General features: G+C 47.2%; 1 protein-coding gene across 1 annotated transcript in view; it reads left to right on the plus strand.

The window, feature by feature from the left end:
• Nucleotides 1-231: 231 nt before the first annotated feature.
• Nucleotides 232-14154, plus strand: part of SLC44A4 (solute carrier family 44 member 4) — a 55039-nt gene continuing 41116 nt past the window's right edge. The window contains exon 1 of the mRNA XM_081852719.1: nt 232-263. Coding sequence (XP_081708845.1) covers nt 236-263 — 28 coding nt within the window. The 5' untranslated portion in view covers nt 232-235. The remainder of the gene's footprint in view (nt 264-14154) is intronic.

The raw sequence follows: 14154 nt of genomic DNA on the forward strand, positions 1-14154 counted from the left end.
AGGGGGCGTGGCGTGGGCGTGGCCGGGCTGAGAGGCAGGTGAGCGCAGCCAGCAGGTGTGTCTCTCCAGCGCCAGGCAGGGCGGCGGTGATGTCAAAGCGGGAGGAGGGAGGCTGGCAGGCAACTGCTAAGCAACAGGTTCCAGATCAGAATCTCCCTTTCGAAGCATTCTCCTCCGTCTTTGCACAGTTCTGGGATCAGGTGGCTCCTGGGGAGACCGAGTCACCCCCTGGGCCATGGGGAGCCAAGCCGTCAGCCCCTATGGTGAGTCCATTGTGTGTGTGGGGGGGGCGGTGGTCCCCAAGCTTCAGGACTAGGGGGTGTTGTGACGGTGGGTGGCAAAACGGGGGAGACCCCCTCCCTTTTAAATCTGGAGAAACCGGCTTTGTGTGAGCGCGCGTGGAGTGTCTGGGGTGCAGGATGGAGGTGGGGGGCAGGTGAGGATGGGAAGTTGGGATTGAAAGTGGGGTGTATCTTGGGGGAGGGGGATACCCAAAGCCAAATTCTCTGTTCTTTTTTCACCTGGGCACAGCCAGGATTTATGTTAAGGGAGGGGCGGGACACCCACCTGTCGTCATCCTCTCTCTGCCTGGCTCAGTCGGAATGAAAGGTCTCTACAACAGTTGTAAATTACTTTCTTTCGACCCCAAGTGCTCAGCAAAAAATCTTTATACAGTTTCTAACCTAAGTATTTTTTTTTTATTTACTTGATTAAGAGTTGGGGGGGGGGCAGCTGCCATGCCCCTGCCCCTCTGGCTACGCAAATGCCCCCCATCTACCATCTCTGTGATCTTGTGGGGCGGAGGGGGCTTGTATTTGTCTTAGATCAGGAACCGGTTTCGGAGGATGGTGAGCTTGGTGGCTTTTGAAAGGGGAACACAGCATTTTGGGAGAGGCTTTCGCGCCGGATGTGTTGGGCCACTTGGGATGCGCAAGGGGGAGAAAGTAGGAAACACTTTTGAGTGGGTTTCAGAAACTTGAACACAAATCAGCAAATGACACGTGCCCTTTTGTTTTTGGTGGGGAGTTAACTGAGACAAGCTGGGCTCACGTGGATGTTTTATTTTATGCGTTTAATTGGTCCGGAGGAGTAAATGGAAAACCCACTTCCTTGTTATGGGCTCTTTGGGTCGGATTCAGCTCAAGCCGCTTCCAAGGTCCAGGAATGTGTGTTTGCATGTTTGGAGAGGGAGTATCGGATCTCGTTTTTTGCATGCACGGTTGATATATTTTATTTGCTGTCAGTGGCGCGTGAGAAGTTCCCTGCCCCGAGGAGCTTAAAATCAAGCGTTTGACAAAAGGGGAGGGGAACGATTGTGGGGCATGTTAGCACAGGCGAGGGGTAATGTGCTCAGTTCTCAACGTCCTCAGGCACATTTAAACTTGGTTCTGCTTCTGAACTGGACTGGGTGGGTGTGTGGAAAAAGAAAATGGATTTAAAAACTCTGAAAAACCCTGGGCTACAAGATGGAGTAAAAGTTTTGCCAAACTTGGGTCTCCAGCTGTTTTGTACTACAACTCCCATCATCTCCAGCTAGCAGGATCAGCGGTCAGGGATGGTGGGAACTGTAGTCCCAAAACAGCTGGAGACCAAAGCTTAGGAAACACGAATGTAGCCTTTAGCGGTGTTGTGAAGGTGCCTTGGTAGAGGGAATGCTTTTCCTGCAAGAGGGTCTCTGGTTCAGTCCTATATATCTTCAGCTGAAAGAGCCGAATAGCCGGGATTCGAAACCCCAGAGAGCAACTCCCCCCAGCCAGAACAAACAGCTCTGGACTTAGGTTGACCAGGAGTTCGGCTCCCAAGAACAAAGCAGCTAAAAAAATAAGTAGCATTTTTATAGCACTTTAGAACACTCAACAGAATGCCGTCTAGGTGGTTCTCTTGTGAAGCTTACAACAACCTTGCAAGGGAGGGTAGCGTTTCAGGTGGGAAGCTGAGACCCAGAGAGGGGGAGACTTGCCAAAGGCCTTGACTTCGTAGCAAGAGGTAAGATTTTAACTGCAGGGCGGCTCTTCCCAATTTGTAGCTCCCCCTCTTATTGCTGCACAAACTTTCACAACCATGGAGATACTTAAGGGACCGTCACAATTTACTCTCCCTGTTTGGTTCTACGTAAGAAGGGAAATATAGGGACGCGGGTGGCGCAGTAGGTTAAACCACAGAGCCTAGGACTTGCCAGTCGGAAGGTTGGCGGTTCGAATCCCTGCGGCAGGGTGAGCTCCCGTTGCTCGGTCCCTGCTCCTGCCAACCTAGCAGTTCGAAAGCACGTCAAAGTGCAAGTAGATAAATAGGTACCGCTCCAGCGGGAAGGTAAACGGCATTTCCGTGCGCTGTTCTGGTTCGCCAGAAGCGGCTTAGTCATGCTGGCCACATGACCCGGAAGCTGTATGCCAGCTCCCTCGGCCAATAAAGCGAGATGAGCGCCACAACCCCAGAGTCGGCCACGACTGGACCTTATGGTCAGGGGTCCCTTTACCTTTAAGAAGGGAAATGCACCCTCTGCTGTTTGCAAGGGAGAAGTACCGCTAGCACCACCAGGAAGCCCTTTTTGCTTATTATATATATACTGCACTTCAACTTTTGTAGAGGGGTAGTAAAAAAAGAAAAGAAAGCCTAACGTGATAATTAAAAGGAAAGAAATGACAGGAATAGATGGGCCTTTGGCCAGATTCAGCAGGGACTCCCCTTACGTACATATGGTAAACTTTAGAATTATGAATTCAACAATCTCTTGCAAACATGGCAGGTCTGCTTTTCCCCTGTGAGTCTTGTGGCACCTTAGATATGAACAAACGCCATTAGGGCATAGGTTTTTTGGGACAGAGTTTGGTTTATCAGATGTGTTGAGTTTAAACCGTCATTGGTAGGTATATAGGCACATGTTTGGAAACAGTTGTAAGCTGTGAGGTCAGAGGGAAATGAAAGGTTCCGTCTGCGTTGAACATTTGAAGCTGTATCATCCCACTTTTAAAACAGTCTTCTTTGGGGCTTCCCCTGAAGAATCCTGGGAACTGCTGCTTACTCAAGCTGCTGAGAGTTGTTCGGAGACCCCTCACAAAACTGCCATTTCCCCCAAGTGGTTTAACAGCCAAATCCCTCTTCCCAGGAAACATTGGGAGAGCAGTAGGGCACACTTAGCTATAAATTCCTGGATTCTTTTGCGGAGAGGCGTGACACTTTAAAGTGGTTTGATACTGCTTTGAATGTGTAGTGCTGATGGGCCCATAGTAACAATTTCAGTTAGAGCCGTGGCCGTTTACAACATTGAGGATTGTGCTTCCTGCACCAGGTGGACATGAAAGCTGATGCCACGACAAAACTGGCTGGCCTTTAAGGTGCCACAAGTCCTTTTGTTTGTCCTGTTGCAACAGGCTGCTTTGCTGGAAATCATCCCACTTCTGAAAACCTTTGGGTCTCCTCCTGCTTTCAAGTTTTCCACAGCTGACCGCATGACATTATTGTCATCGAAAGGCCGGTTGTGTTTTCCCCAGGCTTGCCATTCTTGGGAGAAATCCATTAAAAAACAAACAAAAACCACTTGGCAACCTGTAATTTATCGTTATTTTTATATCCTGCCTTTCATCTAAGGGGCTGAAGGTGATTCCCACTTCCCTATTCTGTTTGCACAATGAGCCTGCAAAGTGGTTAAGGCTGAGAGATGGTGAGTGGCCCACAATTGCCCTGTGAGCTTAATGACTGATTTGAACCCCAGTCTCCCCGGTCCTAGTTCAGCACTCTAACCAACAAACCATACTGGCTCCGCCTGTCTGTGATATCTGATTTATTTTCTTTCAATATCAAGTTCCCAACATCATGCCTTCTTCATCTTGATACCATTTCTTTTGGGGGAGGTTCATACCCAAGACTCAGTAATCCACTCTGTTTAGTTAACAGCATGACAACGGACTGAGTCCAGCCTGCTGTACTCAATTAAAGGTAAAGGGACCCCTGGCCATTAGGTCCAGTCGTGGCCGACTCTGGGGTTGTGGCACTCATCTTGCTTTAGTGGCCGAGGGAGCCTGCGTACAGCTTCCGGGTCATGTGGCCAGCATGACTAAGCCGCTTCTGGCGAACCAGAACAGCGCACAGAAACGCCGTTTACCTTCCCGCCGGAGCAGTACCTATTTATCTACTTGCACTTTGACGTGCTTTCGAACTGCTAGGTTGGCAGGAGCAGGGACCGAGCAACGGGAGCTCACCCCGTCGTGGGGATTTGAAAAGCCAACCTTCTGATCAATTGCTGTACTCAATTACAATGTTGCCCCGCAAGACGAATGCCTCGCAATACGGAAACCCGCTAAACGAAAGGGTTTTCCGTTTTGGAGGCGCTTCACAAACCGAATTTCCCTATGGGCTTGCTTCGCAAGACGAAAATGTCTTGCGAGTTCCTGCGGGGCTTTTTCGCTCCCCCCCCCTTTTCCTAAGCCGCTAAGCCGCTTATCAGCTGATCCGCTGATAAGCCACTTAACAGCTGATCGCTAAAAGCCGCTAAACCGCTAATAGCGCTAATCCGCTAAGCTGTCAATGGGCTTGCTTCGCAAGACGAAAAAACCGCTAGACGAAGAGCCTCACGGAACGGTTTAATTTCGTCTTGCGAGGCACCACTGTACAATAATGTTAATTATTTTAACATTATATCTCTTGCTGAGTCGCCTTCTGTTAATGAAAAGAGAGTAGAGTGTCAGGCTGCGTGCATAAAGTTAGCAAATAAACAGCTACTCCAGAAAATCAACAGTCTACGTCATAAGTTGTTTCAAGGCATAATAGTTAAACGTTTAACACCAGTTGCGTGGTTACTGGCTGTAAAACACTTACACGGTATTGCCAGTTGAAGTTATCCACTTCGGGCTCCTTCCTGATCCTGAATTCCACAAATACCTCTATCATAGCTTTCCCTTCCTAGAAACCATCCTTGGAATTTTTAGTGTGAGGGCAGCATAGCCATTCCTATGAATAATGATTTTGGGCGTATTTTGGCAAGCACCCCCTTGGCAAACACTAATATTTTGGTGGAGAAATGCAGGTCTTTCTGTTGTCACTTGGAAGGAGGAAACCAGGAAGTGAGAGAGTGGACAGCTCACTCTGAATGTAAGCAAGCAAACAGTAAACAGGAGAGTCATTTTGAAGGAATCATTTATATAGCTTCCCAACTTTTGGTCGTCTTCTTGGGATCAGAGTTCAGGGAATAGGCCAAGGGGGGGGGGGGAGGCATAGGGCAGAATGCTAGCATCCCTCCCTCCTTATGTGCCTTCCCTTTCTTCCTCTGGAGCAGCGGTTCTCAACTTGTGGGACCCAGATGTTGTTGGACTACAACTCCCATCATGCCTGAGCTCCGGCCTTGCTAGCTAGGGGTGATGGGAGTTGTAGTTCAACAACATCTGGGGACCCACAAGTTGAGAAAGGCTGTGAGTCTGGAGGAATTTTGGGGAACTTCCAAAAGACCTGTTTGCTGAGCAATCCATCCTGGTAGGTTTGTGGTAGAGGTTAGGGTGAGGGAACCAGCTTTTTACATGAGTAGAATGTGTCCTTTTATTTAAAATGCTTCTCTGGATTATTTGTGGGGCCTGCCTATTGTTTTTACATGAGTAGAATGTGTGCTTTTATTTAAAATGCATCTCTGGTTTATTTGTGGGGCATAGGAATTCGTTCATTATTATTATTATTATTTTCAAAATATAGTCCGGCCCACCACATGGTCTGAGGGACGGTGGACCAGCCCATGGCTGAAAAAGGTTGCTGACCACTGCCGTAAAGTAACTTTAGAGGTCTTTAAAACTTTCATTCGGCAGAGCATGAGACTCTTAATTTCAGGGTTGTGGGTTCGAGTTCTGCGCTGCGTAAAAGATGGGGTTGGACTAAATGACTCTCGGGGGGGGGTATCCTGGATCTTGTGGGGGGGTGTTGGGGCAGGCAGTGATCCTAAGGCAAAAGGCTGGAGTGTTTATCCAAGAGGGTGTGTAGCTGAACAAGATCTAAAAGGTGAATAAGGCGGATATTTGCTCACCTCAGTTCAGACTGAGACAAGGAAGTGCAGCAGCCTTTCTGGCAAACTATAAAATCAGTCAAGGTTATTATGGAAAGGGCAGTTTCCTTCTTCAGGGAACAAAACTTTCAAATGGAAGCAGGAGATAAGCTAGCTTTGATTTTTGTTTTATTTAACTACATGTATATACATGCTGAGGGACGCGGGTGGCGCTGTGGGTAAAAGCCTCAGCGCCTGGGGCATGCCGATCGAAAGGTCGGCGGTTCGAATCCCCGCGGCGGGATGCGCTCCCACTGCTCGGTCCCAGCGCCTGCCAACCTAGCAGTTCGAAAGCACCCCCGGGTGCAAGTAGATAAATAGGGACCGCTTACTGACGGGAAGGTAAACGGCATTTCCGTGTGCTGCGCTGGCTCGCCAGATGCAGCTTTGTCACGCTGGCCACGTGACCCGGAAGTGTCTCCGGACAGCGCTGACTCCCGGCCTCTAGAGTGAGATGGGCACACAACCCTAGAGTCTGGCAAGACTGGCCCACACGGGCAGGGGTACCTTTACCTTTACCTTTATATACATGCTGGAACGTAACAAATACGTCTGGTTAGTTTACCAGAAATATTGACGTTATCAATGAAAAGCAGTTGAAAACAAGCAATTTAAAAACATTTGAAGAGCAATTAAAACCAGAAATGAACAAAAAATACATTAAAACGTGTCAGCATGGTTTGTTTTTGTTTTATTATGTATTTTGGATTTTCATGTTGTATTTTCCTGTTGTGAACCACACTAAGATCTTCGGATGAAGGACAGTATACAAATTAAATTTTAAAAAAACAGTGAATAAAAATGATAATAAAATAATAATATATGGGCTAAGTTGTTTTAAGCAGGTACCGAAAAGTGTTCAGTGAAGATGCCCGCCATATGTCAAAAGGCAGGGAGCTCCAGTGTTTCTGTAGATGGTAGTTTCTCCAGCTTCTCTCTGGAGCTTTATTGATAGGGGTTATGTTGCCAAAGGGCAGTAGTCATTGCCATGGCTTGTGGCAGTGAGTTCCAGAGGAATTGTGCACTGTGTGGGGAAAAAACCCCACCCTTATTTTATGTCCTCCTCAAATCTACTGACAAACAACTTCACCAGGTGACACCTGAGTACTTATATTGGGAGAAATTTCTCCCTCTCTCCCCCCACACTATTCTGAAAACCTGAAATATGATGACCAGCTGTGATCTCTCAGTGAGATGAGGTAGAGACTCTGCACAGGCTCAGAGGTACCTTCTTCTTTATTGTGCCCCATGTTATTTAGAGTTAAGTTTTATAGCTGTGAATCTGTGCACCTCTGGGAACAGAATGCCTCAGAATAAAATATCGGCCATTAAAATAAGAGTGACTTTACGTTTCTTGCAACCCAGACACAAAACACACTTGGGTAACATGGCGATTTGCACCTGCCACATCGCCATCAACGAACGGCGAGCTTCAGGTCTCCTCCTCCTGCTAACAATTCAGTTATTTAGCATACATCCTGATTTGTTGAACAAAGCTTATGCGGTGCCTCGATGATGCACAGCCTTTGTTGAGCATTCGTTCCAGTTTGTTCACAGGGCGGTTATATGGCAAGGAGCATTCATGCATCTCCTTGTTACTCATTTGCCTGTTCCACACTTCACAGTGGATTTGCCTGCCATGTTCCAAACTGCAAAAAGTCTACTTTTTGCACTTTTTTTTTATTTGTTTCACTAGGGGGGTAGAGGGCTTTAAATGCACTAACTTAAACCTCCTGTATGCGCTTGGCTCAGTCCTGCAAAATACCTGAAACTGTGAAGACACCCTAAGCAAATGCTGTACTTAAATAAATGCAGAAGCAAGCAGGAAGGAATTGGATCATTGCTTTTGTGGTTCTTATGGGGAAACATAGCCAGTCAGATGCATGGCCAGAGTGGTTTGGTATGAGGAAACCCAAGCCTTTTTAAAGGTGTTCTACACTGTTTACACTTGGTGTTGTCACACTTGTTTATTTAATGCTTTTCTATCCTTCCATTGTCCTCCCTGCTGAGTTCTGTAAGGGGAAAAGCCTAGTGTTCAAGGGGACGGTGGAGGCGAAATAAGGAGCTGGCTCTGACCTGGCAATGGCTCTGGTTCCAGCCACTGTTGCATACCCTCCAACATTTGTTGTTGTTGTTGAGTCGTTTAGTCGTGTCCGACTCTTCGTGACCCCATGGACCAGAGCACACCAGGCACTCCTGTCTTCCACTGCCTCCCGCAGTTTGGTCAAACTCATGCTGGTAGCTTTGAGAACACTGTCCAACCATCTTGTCCTCTGTCGTCCCCTTCTCCTTGTGCCCTCCATCTTTTCCAAGGAGTCTTCTCTTCTCATGAGGTGGCCAAAGTATTGGAGCCTCAGCTTCACGATCTGTCCTTCCAGTGAGCACTCAGGGCTGATTTCCTTAAGAATGGAGAGGTTTGATCTTCTTGCAGTCCATGGGACTCTCAAGAGTCTCCTCCAACACCATAATTCAAAAGCATCAATTCTTTGGCGATCAGCCTTCTTTATGGTCCAACATTTATCCAATAACAATAAGGACGTATTCCATAATAACAATGTTATAAGAAAAACTGCTCCATTTCCCTTATGGAGTATTCCAGAGCACATATACAGTGGCACCTCAGGTTACAAACGCTTCAGGTTACAGACTCCGCTAACCCGGAAGTAGTACCTCAGGTTAAGAACTTTACCTCAGGATGAGAGCAGAAATTGTGCGGCGGCCACAGGAGGCCCCATTAGCTAAAGTGGTACCTCAGGTTAAGAACAGTGTCAGGTTAAGAACGGACCTTCAGAACAAATTAAGTTCTTAACCAGAGGTACCACTGTAGAGTCCTTAGGTGAGTTCCCTATTGGTATGAGAAATAACATAGGCCAACCAGAATATATTGAGAAGCAAAGCAGCTAGTAAGCCTGATCTTTATTCAAGGAACTGTTGCAGCAGGGTCCCCACTCACCCCATGCAGGAGGGAGGAGAACCCTGAACAATGGTGCGCAAGCCCCTATATAGGCTTCTGAAATTGCCCACCCTGTAGCCCAAGACCCTCCCCCCCCCCCAAAAAAAATATGCATACGTAACAGAAGGAGGCAGTCTACAGCTGAAATCCTGTTTGCCAGGATACCTGATAATAGTCACTGATTGCATTACCTGGGCAGCCTAGCCATTCTTTTGCGATAGTTAATACTTTAGTTCCTGAATCCAGGTCACAGGCTCACCCTATTCATACACAAATACACACCCTTAAGACAGGAATTGCCAGCAAAAAGACAATGGGAAGACTTTCCCCATTTGCTTCACTTACTGCAGAGGAATATTTGAGGTTGTTGGGTGAGTCAAAAATGGCTTCAGGATAGTTCTCCCATACTATTTCAGACACATGGTTCATATATTTTGATATATGTGCATTTATGAATTTTCTATATTTGAGACCTTAAAATTCTTATAACAAGAATAATTTTATTATTTGTACCCCGTTCATCTGATTGGGTTGTCTCCAGTCATTCTGGGCAGCTTCCAACATATATAAAAACATAATAAAAACATTAAACATTAAAAAAATTTCCTTGTACACCCTTCAGTTGTCTTCCAAAGGTTGTATAGTTACTTATCTCCTTGACTCCGGGGTTGCATAACCCCACACCCTCAAACATTTCTCTCATGACAATAAGGGATGTCCTAAGGAAAAGCAGGGAACGCGGGTGGCGCTGTGGGTTAAACCACAGAGCCTAGAACTTGCCAATCAGAAGGTCGGTGGTTCGAATCCCCGCGACGGGGTGAGCTCCTGTTGCTCGGTCCCTGCTCCTGCCAACCTAGCAGTTCGAAAGCACGTCAAAGTGCAAGTAGATAAATAGGTACCGCTCCGGCGGGAAGGTAAACAGCGTTTCCGTGCACTGCTCTGGTTCGCCAGAAGCGGCTTAGTCGTGCTGACCACATGACGCAGAAGCTGTACGCCCGGCTCCCTCGGCCAATAAAGCGAGATGAGCGCCGCAACCCCAGAGTCGGTCACGACACGACCTGATGGTCAGGGGTCCCTTTACCTTTAAGGAAAAGCGGGATGTTCCAAGATCAAACCAGAAACTGGAAAATAGAGACACTTGGAGGGTCTCCTGTTGGCTCTGCTGCCTTTTCACTTACCAGTCACCACTGTATTAATGGATATGACCAACTTGGGCACGTTTAAGTAGTAGGTCTACTTGTTTGGTGGATGCAGCTGTGAGTTGAGAGGAAATGGGGTCTTTTTCTTGTTGCTTTCGTTAAATGTCTAGGAAGCAGAACCCCTTGGCAATGGACTGCCAATTGCACAGAGATCTAAAAACGTGTCCCAGTCTACTTTTACACTCACTGTTGGGTTATATGGTTCCATTAAAGTTGATGGCCTTATGGCTTGAGAGAGGCTTTCCTGAAAGCTGTATCTCTTGTCATAAACCGGATTATGCAGACCCTAACCACCTGAATGTATGCTGCTGCTCACGCCACCAACGTCCTGAGGACAAGCCCAGAGCAATTCTGGCCTGAAGGCAAAGGATGTTTCTTGATCTCTTTCTCTCCAGGAATGTTCAGGGTGAGGCTTCATTACTGTGAATGACCTTCAGACCTTAGGGATGCACTCCCAAACCATAAAACACTTGAGCATCCCTCAAGGCAGCCATTTAAAACTGTTCAGGGACAGATGTAGGTTTGAAGGTCAGGTGCCCTCAAAGCAGAAGGCCCCAGCAGCAGGGAGCTGAGTGTAGCCGCCATCTTGATTTATCACCTGTGCCCTGGAGCTGATTTAGGGATGCCCCATGTCCTCTTTTTCCAGGACACATCCTGTTTTTCATGGGCATGTAAAAGGAGAGTAGTCATAGCGATCCATAGTTAAAAGTTGGCGAATGTGTCCTCTTTTTTTGCTCTTCAGACTATGGCATCCCTACCCGTACAGTGGTACCTTGGGTTACATATGCTTCAGGTTACAGACTCCACTAACCCAGAAATATTGCTTCAGGTTAAGAACTTTGCTTCAGGATGAGAACAGAAATCATGCTCCAGCCGCACAGCAGCAGGAGGACGCCCCATTAGCTAAAGTGGTGCTTCAGGTTAAGAACAGTTTCAGGTTAAGTACGGACCTCTGGAACGAATTAAGTACTTAACCTGAGGTACCACTGTATTATGGAAAATTCAAATGGTGACTAGACCAAGCTGAGGCTATTCAGAACCAAAAGATGTTTTTCAAAGGGATTCTCAAAGCAGGTTTGGACAACGGGCCTGACAGCAAACCAAGGTTTCGACTTCCGAAAGTGTTCGAAAACCAAGGCACGGCTTCCAGTTGGCCGCAGGAGCTTCCTGCATTCAATCAGAAGCTGTGTCAGACGTTCAGCTTCCAAAAACGTTTGCAAACCGGTGTTTGGGAGCCAAAACATTTGAATCATAGAATCATAGAATCATAGAGTTGGAAGAGACCACAAGGGCCATCGAGTCCAACCCCCTGCCAAGCAGGAAACACCATCAGAGCACTCCTGACATATGGTTGTCAAGCCTCTGCTTAAAGACCTCCAAAGAAGGAGACTCCACCACATTCCTTGGCAGCAAATTCCACTGTCGAACAGCTCTTACTGTCAGGAAGTTCTTCCTAATGTTTAGGTGGAATCTTCTTTCTTGTAGTTTGGAACCATTGCTCTGTGTCCGCTTCTCTGGAGCAGCAGAAAACAACCTTTCTCCCTCCTCTATGTGACATCCTTTTATATATTTGAACATGGCTATCATATCACCCCTTAACCTCCTCTTCTCCAGGCTTTGAGTCACAAGGCATTTGAGAACCGAGCTATGACTGTACTGACTCTGGCTGGCGCTACCCCTAGGCAGAGTGAGGTAGCTTGGTTGTCAGTAAAGCTCAGCAAGGACAAATTTGACTCAGTGTGTAATTAAAGGTGAACCTATGTAGTTCGCATTGTCCAAAATAAAATGCGGACTGACATACAGCCACCCTTTACAATTCATGTATCTCCAAATTCCGCAGAGCGGTTCTCCGACCAAGTAATGTGTACCAAAATGCCGGAGGAAAAAGTGGACACAGAAACGCATGTAAACAATTTTACATTTGTGTTACAGGCTAGTTTCTAAACATACACACCCCTCTGCCTCCTCCATCCAGACGAGCAAGAGGTGTTCCTGGAGTCCGAGGACACATTCCAGCCAGGCAAAAATACTTGAGGATATGAGGAGTGTGACTTGGAGAGACGGGGCGTCATCTGGGAGGAAGATTGAGGTTCCTCACATGAAAAAAAAAGCCTGCTAGTTCAGTCTGAGGGCCCACCTAGGCCAGGATCCTGTTCTCACAGTGGCTAAAATGAAGCCCAGAACCAGGACCTGAACATAACAGCCTGTCTCCGCAGAAGGCTGAGCAGACTTTATTTAGTTTGTATATTTATGCTCTCTTGCTTACATGACTTGAACACTAGCAGAATTAACCCTTACCTGCGCACTGAATGATCCCTGCTGTTGCGCTTTCTTCCGCCATTTTCTTACAGTGGTACCTCAGGTTAAGTACTATGGTGCAGAATACGCTCAAGCCTTGCTGTCCCGCCCCCCTCCGGCAGTTCCTCACAGAATTACAGTGGAACCTCAGGTTAAGTACTTAATTCGTTCCGGAGGTCTGTTCTTAACCTGAAACTGTTCTTAACCTGAAGCACCACTTTAGATAATGGGGCCTCCTGCTGCTGCTGCTGCGCCGCCAGAGCCCAATTTCTGTTCTTATCCCAAAGCAAAGTTCTTAACCTGAAGCACTATTTCTGGGTTAGCGGAGTCTGTAACCTGAAGCATATGTAACCTGAGGTACCACTGTATATGTCCCCGCTTTTCTTGAATGAATGCGTTCAGTCCTTCACGAATCTGGACACTCCCTTTTTTAAGTCATCTAAGTTAAGCATTCTAAGTTATCCATTCTTAAGGAAATCAGCCCTGAGTGCTCACTGGAAGGACAGATCGTGAAGCTGAGGCTCCAATACTTTGGCCACCTCATGAGAAGAGAAGACTCCCTGGAAAAGACCCTGATGTTGGGAAAGATGGAGGGCAAAAGGAGAAGGGGACGACAGAGGACAAGATGGTTGGACAGTGTTCTCAAAGCTACAAACATGAGTCTGACCAAACTGTGGGAGGCAGTGGAAGGCAGGAGTGCCTGGCATGTTCTGGTCCATGGGGTCACGAAGAGTTGGATACGACTAAACGACTAATCAACAACAAGTTAAGCAGTTGAGGAACTTTACAATGTACAAACCTAGCGTTTAGTCCTTAGCTGAACTGGACTTCATCTATGCACCGGTGACCAGGTATTGGCCCTTGAATTGTAGAGTAGGCTGCTGCAGGCCACGTCTCTGACGACAAACTTCTCGGACTAGAAATCTGAGTGTTAAGTTTCCCGTGCTGAGCAGCCTGCAGAGGGAAAACCTTCCTCTCTAGGGAACGCCTGGAACGCTCATTGCCCTGCTGTACCCATTCATTTTATGCATTTGCAGTCAACAGCAAACTAATGACCGCCCATAGCATTCCTCTTGCTGCATTGTAATTACTATGATTTATTCTTCCTCTGTATGATAAATGCAGTGTGCTGGAGTTGCGCAGGGCAATCGCAGGTCAAGGGGTAAGGGATTACATCCTGTGGTCAAGTCTTGGGGGGGGGAAGGGGGAGGGCTTGAATTGGTGGGGCTTACAATCCGATCTTGCCTGTATTGACTACTACAACATGCCACATGTGGGGCTGCCCTTAAAGTCAGCATAGAGTGGGGGTCAGAAGGAAGCTGGCAGTAAATCACACCGGTCAAGTTGGAACTGACTCTTTGTTTATCTTATGATTTAAAAAACAAACAAACATGGGAAGGTGGCGTCTGGGGAGATGGCATCCCGGATTTTGGCTTCAAAGTGTTCAAATCTCCTTGTGAGAGATTTGTGGGATCTCCTTCTATGCTTCCTGGGTTGAGGCAACTATATCCCTTATGTGCTTTCTGTGAAGAGAACCTCCCCGCTTCTGTGTTTACCATGAGGGAAGGAGCCCTTTACCTCTTTGCAAAGGATTACTAAAGATTGTGGCTACTGCATGTGTGTTTTTGTATGTGTGTGTGTGTGTGTGCTCTGCTTCAAAACCTAGCAGTGGGAGCGACCTG

Source organism: Podarcis erhardii (assembly GCF_964252035.2).
Source record: "Podarcis erhardii genome assembly, chromosome: 2".
Taxonomy (NCBI): Eukaryota; Metazoa; Chordata; class Lepidosauria; order Squamata; family Lacertidae; genus Podarcis; species Podarcis erhardii.